This window comes from Chlamydotis macqueenii, chromosome Z (genome assembly GCF_036417535.1).
Source record: "Chlamydotis macqueenii isolate bChlMac1 chromosome Z, bChlMac1.mat, whole genome shotgun sequence".
NCBI lineage: Eukaryota > Metazoa > Chordata > Aves > Otidiformes > Otididae > Chlamydotis > Chlamydotis macqueenii.
The window spans coordinates 62468722-62484542 of record NC_141593.1 but is presented as its reverse complement, the minus strand read 5'-3'; the positions used below and the strand labels follow the sequence as shown (position 1 = coordinate 62484542).

Genomic DNA, 15821 nt, shown 5'->3' with positions numbered 1-15821 from the left:
TAAGTGAATTATTGTAAATGAAAAGCTAAATTCACAGGTGTAAATCTCATTTAGAAATGACAGGTACTTAGCAATATCAACTTCAACAATATACTTTCAATGAAATTCTGCAAGCCTATTTAAAGTCTATTATGGCTGCCGACATCAATCTGCCAAGCTGCAGAGTGCTAAGCTCCACTAAAGATTTGCACCTATAAATTTAGCTACTAGTGTATTTGAATTAAATGCACTGTGTTTCTCCATATATGCAACTACAGACACAAGGCATTGAGGTGGATGGGCAATAATGCAGAATTGTCACGGAGCCTCTGATGCCCGTTTTTCCTGAATGAGGACTGAAGTTCAGAGTCGCACTTAGGTTTAGATGCCAGTCCTCTCCATCGTGTTTTAGCCTAGATTTCCACAGTTTCCACTCAAAACTTCACTCATTCCCTAATGAATACAACAATAAAGGCCATATTCCTACTGCAGCTGCCTACAGGAATATGAACACTATAAGAGAATCCTCAAAACTCGATTTGTCTGAAATATTTTAAAGGTGCACCCCTGTACTCATGTATATGTACGCACACACAAGTACGGACACATGTGAAAGGGCAGACACAAACAGATTTTAATTAGCTGCACCTATTAGGACTCACCAAAGCCCAAATGAGTCTCAGTCTCCCGCCCCCAGCCAAATCATAATTTCTGGAGCTGCAGATAATAGGTGCTAGGCAGACAGGTGGCAGATAAGTATGCTCGTCCTGAAAAACTAGTTAAAGGTTAAAAAAAAAAAAAAGAAAGAAAAAAAAAGTTGCACTATCCCTGCAGAACAGAAATTCCTCATATCCTGAATTGGCACAGCAATCACAACCAAATTTTAACCTTAATTATTAGTATTTTTCATTTTCGAATTTATCCATATGCAATGTATCTTCAATCATTACCGACCAGCTGAAAAGGTTTTGTAAAAAATTAAGCAGTAATACGCATTTTAAACCTATAATAAGTATTACAATTCCAGGAAAAATGTAAATCTTGGAAGTAGTTTGAAAATAGTTGGCAACTTTTCCTCCCAGAGTAAATCTGAAGGCTCAAAAATAAATATTCAAGCGCATTAATTTGTTTCTAGATGTGTGCGTGCAAGTAAAACAGCAGCCATAATGTGGAAATTTGAGTCACATTTTGCAACTAATTGGAAGCAGATTAGAATTCTGCCTCAGGGGAACATTGTCAAACTAGAAGCTGGAGCAAATGAAGAAAGAGGTGAAAGCATCGTGAAGAGCTGACAGATTTACAGTGCTCAAGGCAATAAACGGGTACTAGATGAAAATGAATGTGCTTCACTGTACTGCACGCAGTTTTCAGTCATATCTCAGCAATAACAGCATACAGCAATGAAACTATTATTTTCAGAGAGATGGTGAAGGAAAGAGTGAGAATGAACAAAACACTGTTCAGGCGGTGTGCAAAAAAAAAATAAAAATCATGCAGTGGCTCAGGTTGTTATGAGAATAATCAAATTGGTCATACTGGGCCCTGCTTTGTAACCTGGACTCCTCTCAAATAGGGCTTACACAGACATAAAGCAATGAACTATTTACTTGAGTTGAGAAAGGGCTGTAAGCCCTCGCTCACTGTGAGCAAGAATCAAAGCATTAAGCTCTTAAGAGGCGAAATAAAAAAAAAAAAATCACACTGATTTTATATTTTTAAAGCTAAGACTAACACAGAACCCTGCAGACAGATAAATTGGAGGTAGGAGGAAAAAATCCTTTTTAGAGGGTGATTAGAAAAGGTTGGAGGGGAATATAAAAATGAAAATAAAAGTGTAGAGGCTAATGTACCAATGCTGTAATGGAAACAGCTGCTAGCTTTCTCCTTCAGTGTTTGGCATCTGGTGCAGCATCACAGGAAAGATTGTTAAAGGATCTGGACATGAAATGTAAATATAGACTTATCAGCCAAAACTCAGTTACTGTATTTACAAAACAGTAGCAGCTCTTTTTTTCATGTGTGCGTGTATGTGTGTGTGTGTGTGTATGTGTATATATATATATATACACACACACACATAGAGACATACACACCTCCCCCATATATATGAATATATATATTGATATAGGTACACATATACATGTATACAATACTGTCCTTAGACAGTAGCCTAGCAACACTATTACATGACACTGCACCTTACTGCTGGCTAACGTGGGTAAGAACATGAATTTAGTTTTTCAGTCACACTGGGTGTGCAACAACCAACTTCATTGTTCTCAAACTGCAGCAGTAGTTTTCCTTCAAATTCCAGAACTTTGATACAGTTCAATATACATTGCCTAACGTTAAACCCAGGGCAGAAAATAACCAGTAAAGCCTTATGTCAAATATGTTCAATATATCCAGAAATACTCCTGGACCATTAGATCCTTATCGTCAGTGCAAGCTAACTAAACAACTCCCTGGACATTTACTAAATCAGATTTAAAACTCCTAGCAGCAAAACAAAGTTCAATTGAGTAATGAGGCCCATTTCTAATTGTATTTGCTTCTAACTATTACCTTTTGTAGCAGAGATACAGATCTAGTTTCATTTCCCTCCTTCAAAAAGGAAGAATTGGCAAGAACATGAATGCAACTACTGCCATTACCCCACTGCTGTAAGCCTATAATAAGGCACAGATTTGATAGTACTATCCATGTAGTGTGGCGAACCACACACAAATAAACAGTTCTCAAAGAAGAATGAAAACCCAAAGACCAAACCCTTCCAATTCAAACATTATTGTTGCTTTTAACATAAGCCATCCACAGAAATCAGCCAAGGAGGTGACAGGAAATCCAAAAATAATTTGGTCTGGCCCTATGCACTATGAGAAAGGAGATTACAAGTTGCTTTTCACTCTTCTTACTGTTTGAGTGAAGCAGTGAAAACTAAAAAATTTTATGTTTATGTAACGGACAGCTATAGTACCACTCCTGTGACAGATGTACTTTACCACAGTTCAGCACATCATCATAGAAATTGGTCAGTAAAGGTGGGATTGGGGCAGTGTGAATTTATGCTTGGGGCGGGGGGTGGGGGTGTGGACTTAACAAAACCCCTGAATTAATTCAATGGCTAATGCAAACGACTACATGTGTGCAAAATCAAACTGTCTAGAGTGCACAGCTGAAGAGGCCAGATGTGCCTCAAAATTTCCTGGGAAACTGAGCCTAAACTTGGCACTTTCTTTTATCAGAATGAAGAAAGCGAGCTCTAGGAGTTTACAAAAGTGTGACCAATTGGAGCTTAGTCTTCGGTTGCTAATTGAAGCATGAAAAAAAAGCCAGTTTCTGAGGGCAAACTACAAACATGTATTTTTTATATTCCACTGCCACATGATAAAAAACAGAATCAAGCTGACTGGTACAAACTTGACTGGCAACCAAAGACCAGGCTATTATTTCAAATTGTTATGGGAAAGCAATAAAATTGCTACTAGGTCTCCTCATGTTACTCTTCAATAAAAAGAAGCCATCAGGGAAATAAGAGGAAAAGAAAACACATCAAAACCTCTAAAATTCCTTTAAGTAAAAATACACTTCTGTGGCGTAATGCCGTCTGCTTTCTGGTTAACATGACAAGACAATTCAACAACTAGGAATACCAGTGTTTTGAAAACACCAAGTAACCACAATCAATAGATTTTAGTTTGCTCTTTTGCCTGCAAAAAAAGAACTGCATTCACACACCACTACTGGCATATGCTTCAAATATTCCCATGAGGATATTTTTCTTATATTATGATTTGGTGGAGATCCTCGGGTGACAAAGGCACCTCAGCCCAGCTGGGTTTGTGCCCAGGAACAAGACCGAGGCTAGGAAGACTCAAAAACTGGGAGAGGAAGATAAGGGAATCAAATGTTTGGTATTTGTTTTTTTTTTTCTGAAGATCGGTAAGTCAAAATGGTTGAGGAAGACTTATCATAAAGGACATACAATTCAGGATAACACATCTTTACTTCAAAATTACGGAAACAGAGAGCTTCAGATTTAATTCTGAATGGCTTTGATCTGAATAGCCTCAGTGGACAATGCTAGAAAAGTTGACCCTTTTGTTTTGAGATTTGGCAGCTTACAGAAAAAGTAGACATAGTTTGAACTTCTGTCACTAAAAATGCATCTTTTTACTTGCAGTTTTGGCTTAAGATTTCTGAAAATTTAAGCAACAGCATAGCTACCCTAGAGCTGGAAAAACTACATATAGAGTCATCAATCCTATTTCATTGCATGCAACTTACCCTACGCGCTCACTTAAGTTGTTTAATCAAGTATTCATATGTAAGCATATATATATATTATGTATGTCTACATGTAAATGCAAACAGGGGCATTAGAGGAAACTACTTATTCCCACTCCCTTGGATTTTCTCTCAGCTTTTTCAAAAAAAGGAAAAAAAAAATTACAAAGAACTTGCTTGTCAGTCAAGTCACTCTGAATAGTTTTACAACCTTTCATTCAAATGTGAATGCTTTGTTCCAATTGCCAAGACCATTTAGTCAGAATTAAAAGAGAAAATGCAATAGAGAGTGCTTACTGAAACCCTGGCTACAGCACCATCAAAAGTCACAGACTGATCTTCCTATTTGCCCAAATGGCTACTCATAGCCTGCAGTAAATTGTGGTTTTAATTCAAGAACCTAATAATAATTAAAAAAGAAAAAATCTTGTGATTTAAAATCTCATTTTAAGAAAGCCCCTCAAGTCCTGCTATGAAAACTGGTAATTATCTTTATTCAAATTATCTTGTTTCAAACATATTTTTAAGCAAATTTTAAAATGATAGCTTGTTTTATTATTCACTTTGGCCAAATGCTACACCACAAAAGAGCTCCACTGGGCAGAAACACTCTAGTGCAAAAAGTGGAAAAAAAAAAAAATTGAAAAGAAAAAAAAAAAGGATGACCACACATAAACAAACTTTTCTAAATCTCAGAAAGCTATTTACTCTTTTTAATTATGTCAATATCAGACATTTTCACGGAACACCATCTGGCTGGCTTTCACCAAACAGGGAATGTTACGTACAGACCAAAATTTAAAAAAATATCAATATGTTTTCTGTGAATATTATTAAGAAATAAAAAATAACTCCTTGACATATGAATAAAACTAGAAAAGCCCACTAATTTTTAGCAAAACTATGGCCAGCCCTTCAACTGAAGTCACTGCATCCACAGGTGTGACCCTATCTGAGAACACATGGGAGGATATATTTCTACTCTAAGATATAAAACACAATTAAGAAGTCAGATAATCTCTCCAGCCTTTTAGGAAGCACAGTGACATATCACCATGTCCATTAGAACATGATGTAAGTACAATATAAAGCTGGTACAGTGCTAATCATATTACATGAAGAATAACCCGGTTGTTGGATCATCTGTACAAAATATCTTAGCTCAGAGCCAGGCAGCCTCTGAAACCTGGTTATCTCCAGCAATCCCAATTGTACACCATGGAACAAATCTGGAACATGTAGCTGACATGCCATTTAAAATGTGAGTCCTATATCTGAGAAATAGAGAACACATGGCAATGACACAAACCTGCCTAAGTAGCTATGGAAGTAATCTAACCTTTTTTCAAGGGTGGGTCATGGAAATCTAAAATTATATATGTCTTTATCCAAAACGGAAGCAAAGGTGGTGTTTCTGATAGCAGAAATGTTAGTATTTCTGGGACCATATTCCTGATGATGCTTGTAAAATGTGCTTGGATACCACATGTACCAATAACACCATGTAAGATGTGGAGAAACACAGATTTTTTTAAAAACTGTTTTACTCTACCTAAGTAAAAAGAATGCTTCGAAAAGAGCATTACAACCAAAACTATGGCTCCAGGGGTAAACAAGCATGCATAAGCTGCCAAGATACTGCTGACACACTGGGCATTTTTAAGGAAATTCTAAGCATATTTAGCCTACATCCCCCAGCTCTGTTTCTTTGTACCCTCTCTTCAGGCAAGTCTTCTCATCTCCTGCTTCAGGCTACATGTGAGGACCTGTAATACCTTGCATTGTTCCACCTGTAATCTTAGTGGTGTAAAAGGCCAGAAAAGGGTGCCAGGATATAACCTCATGCTCATTATTGACCTCACACCAAACACCTTTTTGGAGATACCTGTGATCACCCACTCCCCTCCCTGGCCCATGGATTTTAACAAGTGGGTGCATGAAGTCTAGCGTGCAACTGGAACAGTCCTGAGGTGGCCTGGGTGGTCAGCAGGACATACACGAGTATTCTGAGATCCAAATACTGGCCATGGAGATGACAGCGAATTCGGGAAGCACAGAGAAGGTACGGGGACCGCCATCCATCAGGCCAGCAGGAACAGAACGTGCTAGTAGATTTTTCTGGACACGCGCAGCAAAGCGGCCTGAGGGAGAAACAGGAGCAGATCTGCGTAGCCCTGTACAATGTCAAATTTTCAGTTTATAAGGGATACCGTCATGTTCCACCCTGCCACCTACTCTCAACTGTTTTTTATCTATGGAAACATAATTTTCGCTGTTGTGGATAGTTGGGTTTTTTGAATACACCTGTTTTCCAAAGTAAGCACAGGACAAGGCCTGCCCTCACCGAAGGAGGAGCATTTAGCCTACTTTTACAAATCAAATCTCACGGATAACACAGAGCAAATAAAGGGGAGCCTGCGTTCAACAGACAAGGGCTGTGCCCAGCTGACAGAGAGCAGGCCGCAGTCTCCCACAAACATTAGTACTATGGGACCTACAGATGACACCTCCTAAAAACTAGATCATTCATTTATTATGAAAAATAATAATAATAATAATAATAGCACGGGTTTTACCATGCAAGCAAAACTGCACATCATTTCAGATTTATGATTTCCGTTGTTGTCGATAAAATAGCTTTCCAATTATCAAGGCCCTGGTAGGAGAAGCTGGAATGCATTATGTGTTAATGATCACAACCAGGGGTCCAAGCTTTACTCTTTTGTCAGAGCTCTAGCAGATCCTCCCCGCAGCTTCACCATTAACATGTCTGTTTCCTGTCAGACCACTCAGAGATAATGTCATTTATCTCAGGACGGCACAAGACCAGTCATTAGCTTCAGCAAAAGACCTCAAACAAAGGCCGGATGGCGTTTTATCCAGGGCTCGCAGGCTGCAGCCAAGAATCTTATTGCTTAACAGTTCAGAACTTAAGTTATCTTTAAAAGAGTAATTTTCCCCCTATCAACAATTCTAGAACACTTCTCTGAAGAGCAGAAAAGTCTCTGCATGGAAAATTTTAGTCAATGGTTTTATCATATGCAATTAGGTGACTGATAAGAGCTTGCTAAAGTTATCCTTTGAGAGGCTTTTTTTTTTTTTCCCCTCCCCCTTCCTTTTACCTCTGAGGAAAAAATTGACAGAATCATTCAGGTTCTACCTAAATAGTAAGACCTTTGAAGAACTGACCCTTATTGTGTTTGCCTGCAGGAGGTGATTCGCTATTATAAATTCTTCAATGACTGAGCTTCTGGAAATCTCTTTAAATGAAAGTGGAACTGGTTAACTGTATGTACGAACATGTGTTTTCGCAGTCTCTCCTGTATTATTGCATTTCAGAAAGCCTTCTATAAAGTGCCAGGTGAACTTTTTAAAATAAAGATAATAATAATAATAATAAAAAAAGAGAGTCAAAAAAAGAAAAAGGAGCAAATCTCAGCTATTCAATTCCTGGTTTTATGTTGAAAACTAGAAACAGATGCTACTTTCCATGTTACATGAATCTGGTTATTGAACACCTCTATGGTTACGGGAGATTTTGCTTAGCACTTTTAACATACATTTCATTTATTGGACTATAAAATGCTACTTTGGAAAAACAAGTCTTTATATAGCTATAATTAAAACAGTCTTGCAGGAAAGCCCTTTAACATGGAGAACATGGTTAACCTCATGACATCTGGACAATCAATCCTTTCCTTTTTACTGGGTATTTATGAAGTTATTAAAATTGTAAAATTACCGATGCCCAAAAGTGAAACATTTTTCCAGTAGTTCCTAGTAAGGTTATCAGCTTCCCTGCTTTATTTTATGAATGTTCTAGGCCAGCCTCCATTGTGCTACGCCAACTCTTGCTTTTGCACAGGAATTCAATAGCAGGTCTGGCCATACATATTGGCAGGGGTCAGCAGGTTCACACGGAAAGCTTTCCTCTGGCCAAAGGGCAACACCTCTTCACCCAGCTTAAAAAGCATCGTCACACTACTAGACAGCCCTACAGAACTTTAAGAACCTTGAGCTGTGCTTATTGTTAGGCACCCATAGTTATCAATGTTTTTAACAGCTAAATCCCTTATGTAGCTTTCAAAACAGTTTGCTGTCAAACAACAATAGACTTTGTTCTTTAATTACAGCAAGTGACCTCCTTGCCCTTTTATTTCACAGTGAATAAACTACACCCAAGGCCACTGAGAAAAGTACATGAAAAGCATATCTCCATAACACCATTAATCAAAGCATGTACTTAAATGAATTACATCAATAGGTAAAATGCATAGTTTCTCGATGAAGTGTAAAACAACCTAAATCCTGCTATTAAAAAAAAAAAAAAGAAAAAAAAGAAGAAATGAAGAGAAAATAAACAATGGCAGCCAACATGTTAATTTGCTGAAGACAACGTTCAGATGTGAAATGCAGTCTTAATGAGAAGCAGTAAGTTGATACAAGAGAAAAATACAGTCCTGGAATATCACTAGATTGATTCATTTAATAACCACAGCTAGACACCTCTGATTATAGCTTATCTTCTGCATTACTTTCACGTAAACATAGTGTTTTTCACATGCCAAATACAATTTTCCCATATCTCAGAGTAAACTGTGGCTGTTTGAAATCCAAAATCTCCCTGCAATACACACAAAGCAAATTCTTGTGGATACTTTGAACACATTGTATCTTGTAGATACTCTGAACATTTCAATGTAAGGGATGTTAAAAATACAGAAAAAAAAACAAAAACAACAAAAAAAACCAAACCCCAAAAAAACTCAGCTAAAACAAATGAAGAGTTCATGCTGACAAACAGTCAGTAACTGCTAAAAACAGTATGGATGAGAAATGGAAAATTGAGACAGGTTTTAACACCAAAAATCTTAGGAGTGGTTAGCCTACCTGTCAAAGCTACTTATTCAGACATGTCACTGGTGGCTTAACCACAAAATGGGCTGCACGAATATAGCTCAAACATCTTAGAATTACAGCATACTTTGACTTTATCCACATATTAGGGGAGTGGCGACTTTTACAACATGCTTGCGGTTTCTGCATAAAAGAGCCAGCAGAACACAGTCATTGATTTAATTAGTCTTCATAAGATCCAATTTATCATGTTTTACATGACTTTCTGCAGCAAGGAAACAGAATAAATAGACCAAAAATAGACATTGAAGCACGCTGTGAAAGCTAAACAGTGACTGTAACTCCTGGGAATCTGCTCCAAGCTTTTCACAAATAGTAAACAAATGCAATATTATATTCCACTCCACATACAAAAAAAAAAAAAAAAAAAAAGAGACCAAACCAAAACTGTAGATTTTGAATCAGCAGGCATGAACTCATTTCTGTCTAAGAGGAAACACCCAAATGCATGAGACACATCTTCCACAGCATTAAGATAACTGGAAATTGATTAACATGCAGGCTGGAAAGTGACATATTTATCTACAGACAGAAGGTGCTTTGTGTAAGTACAATAGATATCAATATGCAAGTACAGCATATATGTTCTAGTGCATAAACAGTCAAAGCAAGAAGTTAATCTAAAATGCTTTTAAAAATGTCTCTTCCTAATGGTTATTAAACATTTGGGAAAAAAAGCCAGAACAACAAACATAAAAACTGTAAGTTTCACTAAGAGTGCTGGGCAGGGCTTAAGGTTGCAGCCATTGTCAGCAGTTATTATTATACGTCTAGAAGGGAACATTCTTTAGGAAGTGAAATACTAAGGGATGTTATTTAAGACAGCAAGCAAGCACACCATTGTGCCAGACAATGGCCAACGCTGCACGACTCTAATGCGCGCAGCCTGTATTAAAGTCGGTGTGTGCCAACAGCAGCGGCTGTAACTGGAAATGCAAAGCTCCAAACCTCCTCTCCTGGAACCACAACTGCAACACAAAGCGCACCACTGGTGCTGGACGTGTTTGCCCTGAATTTGCATGCCATCCAGTTTATACCGCACGTAAGGTTACTCGCACGTATATGGATTCTTCATAGAATTTCCTGTGTGACTCGAGAGTGAAAAGAACACAAAAACGGGAGAAACCACACCACCCTCTAATCTCTGTTGCCATGACAGCAGCCTTTGAGATACTGAAATGTTCAGATTGCCAGCTAAACAAAATTGTTGAATGTGAACATTTGGCTGAGAGATTAAAAGGCTAAGGGGGTTGCAAAAGGGCAGTACCTCCCACATTCCAGGCAGCCACTGAATCCAATCAAATGGCTCTGACTCTTTAACCACAGCCATTGTGAAGACCGGATTAGGGCAATTTATCTAGATAGTTAAAACAGATTAGAGAACTGCAATTTGAAGACTATTGGCAACAGAAGTAAATGCCTACTGTACTAAGTTAATAAAGAGACCATGAGATTTTAGGACACCTTTCTGCCGCGAACAGAACTTTCATAAATCAAAGCGTAAACATACACACATGAGTTACAGCAATCTGCTTTTCTTATCTGCATTTGGAAAAGGTCACGAGGCTCATTCAAATTCATCCACAAATATGCTATCTTAAAAGCAGTAATATGCATACAATATGAAATTTAATTTGTTCCTTGCCTTGAACAGAAACCCTTGAAATTATCTTCCAGTTTTAACAAGTTGCGGATGTCACGAACACCCAAACCTAATCCTCCAGTCGACTGAAATATTGCAAAAACTTCAATGTGACCAAAATACAAGAAAGCCGGATCATAAAAAGATGTAACTTTTCCCTGGACCTTCAGCCCTCCCAGACACTTGCAGACCGTACCATTAACACCGACCCGAAAGTTTTCCCATCTCTGAACACTCGCTCAGGGAAATTGTAAAAGCAGGTAATTTAAGACCAGCAGCTGACAAGAAAGTCACAATCTAACACCCTGACATTGTTCACTTGGGGGGTGTTGGCTTGCTTTATTTTTCAGGCGGGCCTGGTTATCTTTGTTTAACAACCTGTAGAATTCATCTGACTCCTCGTAATCTGGGGCCAGCGCTCGCCTCCAGGTCTCCCATAAGACACCTTCTGACCTACGGACAGACCAGTTCCCGCCAACACCAGAACCTCCTTCAACCAGCGGTTAACAAAAGCCACGCTCTCCCTCCACCCCTCCCAAAGAAGAGAGTCATGGCCATCTATTCCTACAGAAAGCATCCTTCGTAACGTAATGGAAAGGAAGAGAAGCACACACCCCCGTCTGATTTCTTTCATACATTTCAACCACTCACAAATGAGTAGTTCACATCCCAGAGCCAGCAGGTCTCAGATACGAGAGCTCCCCTAGACAGGAGACAAACTGCTCTCCTCTGTTCTGAAAGCTGTTTTGTGCACACATGAACACATACACACATATCTCAGCACAAGGTGCATTCCCCTCCTTCCAGGAAGAGGAGAGGCAACGCCTATCTGCTGGCTCCTTCCTCCCCATCCTCCACACCAGCTTCTGGGGCCTCCGGGCTGCGGTGCCACGGAAGCCCCCCATACCATGAGCATCCTGCATCTCCATGAAGTGCATCGGCGGAGCCCAGGTCTCTGCCAACACCTCCTGTTTGCCCACCCAAGCACAATCTCAATGCCAGGCAGCGTGTCGGTAGCAGAAGGGGAAAGGGGTCCCTTTAGGCTTTGGGAGAGGAAGGGCTGCAAATGCCCACTGGTGTTGTGGAAAAGTGTCAGCACATACAAGACGTGCTGCTTCTGGAGCCTGACCTATGCACCCCCCTAGGCAAGCACACGGACCTCCAGCCTGCAAACACGTGCCATCCCACTGGTACCAATGCTGCTGCTCTCTACTAACACCAGGGACGGCTCAGTCAGGGTCATCTAGGGGTTTCTCCTTCTGGCTGTGATCAAAGGGAACAGACAAAACAGAAACGTCCTCCAAGTCTGAGGACAGGGACGGGAAATCATAAGGAAGAACAGGACACTCAAAACATGGTGTCTTCTGTCTAGGGAAGAGGTCTCAGGATGGTTTGGCACTTTTCTTTCTTTCTTTTTTTTTTTTTCTTTTTTTTTTTTAAGAACAGAGTATAGCACAAATACACAGCAGAGAGAAGGACACGGGAGTCAAACAGACAGTTTTGGGACATTTATTATAGACACAGGGAGACACAGAAGAGAAGAGGTGGAGAAATTTGTCCTACCTTTTCTGTTTTCAATTTCTTGATTCGCCTGTGGCTCTCCTCCTCCTCCTCTTCCTTCTTTACCAAAATAGAGTTCCCCATTAACCCTGAATCCGGGGTACTTTTGCTCACCTCCCCCACGACAGAAGAGGTGCAGTGGAAGGGGCTGCTGCTTCCACCACCACCCCCCTTGGCTCCGAAGCCATAGAGGTGCCCAGGGGGAGTTTGGCCGCTGCCACCCCCGCTGCTGCCGGGGTGGCCCTGCTGCAGGTCATGCTGCTTGTCCTTCCTGGATTTTCCTGCATCCTTATCCCGCTTGGAGCCTCTGCTGCCCGGTGCTTTACCTGGTTTCTCCTCTTTGTTTTTCCCACAAGAGGCAATGGCGGTGTTGTTGCTGGTGGTGTTATTATTGCCGTTTGGGTTACTGCTCACGCTTTGACCCAGTGCTGAATTCATGCCAGTTGCCTCTCCAGGGCGCCCTTGGACTTCCTGCCTCTTGCCAGCACTGCTGATCTCAGGAATCCCATACAAGGCAGCAGAAGGCAGAGATTTATTAGCATCCTTAGAAGTTTTACTCCTTTTCACTTTTGATTTGCTAGTCTCTTTGTGAGAGGAATTCCCCTGGGGAGCAGAGGGCTGAACAGAAGCAAATTTTAGGCCATCAGCTAAGGCTGAGGTAGCATTAGCCCCACTGGAAGCCAGACCCCCGCAATCCTTGGAGCTGGTGTTGCTGCTGCTGGTGGTATTAGTAGAATTATTCATCTCAAATTTCTGTCTGTCCTTCTCCAAATCGGCGTCCAAATCGATTATTAAATTCCCAACACCAATTTCCCAATCATCGCCACTGTCGTAAGTGTCAACCGTGTTTGGATCCACACCTTTTCCTGCAGTGGAAGTGTTCAATGACATCCTGAAGATGAGATCTCTAGAGTAAAAATCCGATGAACTTTCCTTTGGAGATGTGGGGACATTCGTTTATCTCCGTTGGGCTCCTTTAAGTTCAACTCTTCTTGCCTTCCTCCCTCAGGTGCGTCTAGGTTCACAACCTGCCGTCCACGTCCACCTTGTCCTGTGAGGAGGGGAAAAGTCGAATATTTCTTGTCTGGGTGTTACCAGAATGTAATACGACTACTAATAAAAAGGGGGTAAGGCAGGGGGAGCAAAATCGTTTACTGTTGCCACCTTTTTTCTTAAGTTTGTTAAACCGGAGGCAATGGCCGTGATGCTTTCATAGCGAGCATCTTTAATCTAGCTGTATACCAACATCCCCGATCTCTCTTAAAAAGTCATGTCCACAAAAAAAAAAGAAGGAAAAAAAAAAGGAAAGAAAAAAAAATTAACAACATTATTTAAATCCACAAAGCTCAGGAAATACAGTCTTAGAAGTGGTGCCTAGCTGTTGGAGCACATGTTGTAATCTAACCCCTTGGACCACCACCTAGGCACGAAAGGGAGAAAAGGAAGGACACATATTCACTCTTCACTGCATTCCATGGATTTTGTGGCTTTAAACCAGACCCTTGAAGTTTTGTGACTCTCCTATATTATCTTTTACCCCCCCCGCCCCCACTTAATCTCTTGGGGAGGGGAGAGGGAGCGCAAAGGGAAGTGGGAAACCTAATTTTCCTTGCCACAATACAGCTTCTGTTGAAAACCAACAGCCTACAAACACAAATGTTTACTGGAAAATATTAAACTCCATAGGTTAAAGAAAAAAAAAAGAGAGAGAGAAAAAAGAGTAAAGAAATTAAAAGGTCTTTTTTCTTTTACAAAATATATTCTCAAGATAACAGTTCTAAAAGCAGTTCTAATGTACTCCTAGGTCACACAATTGTTAGGTCTGTTAAATATAGTATTACTGACTGTACAGGAAACTGATTAAGACATACACTTTAAGTGATCTGCACCAAGGTGGCCTCAGTGACCGCAAATGAGTGTGTGTTTGACAAAGCTTAGTTAAAACGATTTTTAAAGGGATCTCTCCCTTTTACAGTCGACTGTCGAAATATTTATACATATATACGCATAATGCTTACCTTTAATCCTTTATCATTTTTTAATTAAACCAGCAAACCAAAATGCTGTTCGCACTCGTCTCAGCAACAACTCTGTGCCTCATTTTACTTAAAGAGCAAGTGATCAAGAAGTAGAAAGCAAGTATCATCTCAGCCAGCACAAATCGGTCAATAACATATCTCCCTCTACTTTGGCACACGGATCAGAAGTCCTTTTTTTGTTTGTTTAGTTTTTTTTTTTCTCCTTCTTGCTTAAAGAAAAAAAAAAATAAAAAAAAAATGCTGAGCCTCACAACTTTACCAGCTGGTAGGTAATATTTCACATTCAGAACTGAAGCATCAAGGACCAGATTTTTGTTTGTTTGCTTTTCCTCAATAAGCACCGAGAGGTAATAATCATCACAGTAATTTAAAGAGAAAAAAAAAAATGTTTCCCCAACTTCACACTCCGTTTTCAGCCCCGGACCTGGGAGCCATCCTGATCAGTAAGTAATGATCCCATGAAGCAAACCTACAGGCGCCCGGGTGTTACAAGACAGAATGTGCTAACATCGGGATAAATTAGTGAAAGGGAGGAAGGAAAAAAAAGAAGAAGAAAGGACTGAAAATCTGGGCTGGATTCCGCCTGTTAGTTGGGAAGTGGCATTTTTTTCGCCCGTCCTGACAGATCTGATTTCTTGAAGTAACTTGAGGGGAAACGGGAGGGGGGGAGGGGAAGAGGGAGGATGGGGGGGCGAGGAAGAAGGAGGAGGAGCGGGAAGGGGGGGAATCACTGATCTGATCAGCCGGTTATCAAAACATTTTGTGGGAGGGGAGGGAGGGCAGCGCGCTCTCGAACGAAGTAAATTTTCCCAGGGATAAGATTTCGGGGAGGGAGGTGTCTGTCGCCGTCCCGTCCCGCCCACCCCCCGCCTCAAATTAAAAAACAGTAATAAAATAAGCATAGGCACAGATCAGGGTTTCAAACTGCTGCGTCGGAAAAAAAAATAATAATGAAAAAAACGGGAGCTTGGGCTAATCAGTCATGCGGTAAGTAATTCAGTAATTAGAGTCCGAGGAGATAAAGCAGACGACCTTTTTTTTCAGGACAGATCGCTCCCACCTTATTGTCTCGGCAAACCTCGCAGTCTGCTTCCTTCCATCCATCCATCCATCCATCCATCCATCCATCCATCCATCCCCCTCCCTCCCTCCCTCCCTCCCTCCCCCCCATCCCCCCCTTCCCCTCCCCCCCCCCGTCAGACGGTCTCGGAGCTTTAGCTTAGTATTTTTAATTAGCCGGCGATGGGAAGCTAAAAGCCGTAATGAATTGCCGGTGGCGGGCGGAGCGGGGAGGGGGGGGGGGGGAGGGGCGCTCGCGCCAGCAACCGCCAACCCCCGAGGCGCGGCGGTTCCGTTACAGCCCCGGCCGCCCGCGTCACGTGAGGCTGGCGGGCTCC

At 40.9% G+C, this 15821-nt stretch overlaps 1 protein-coding gene across 3 annotated transcripts in view; it reads right to left on the bottom strand.

The window, feature by feature from the left end:
- The window catches only part of ZNF608 (zinc finger protein 608), an 86408-nt gene extending 71433 nt beyond the window's left edge, over positions 1-14975 (bottom strand). For all 3 annotated transcript variants that reach the window (XM_086771111.1, XM_086771112.1, XM_086771113.1), the window contains exons 1-2: positions 14404-14975; positions 12389-13436 (exon numbers count right to left, since the gene is read on the bottom strand). In XM_086771111.1, coding sequence (XP_086627237.1) covers positions 12389-13276 — 888 coding nt within the window. In that variant the 5' untranslated portion in view covers positions 13277-13436; positions 14404-14975. The remainder of the gene's footprint in view (positions 1-12388; positions 13437-14403) is intronic.
- Between the last annotated feature and the right edge of the window lie 846 nt (positions 14976-15821).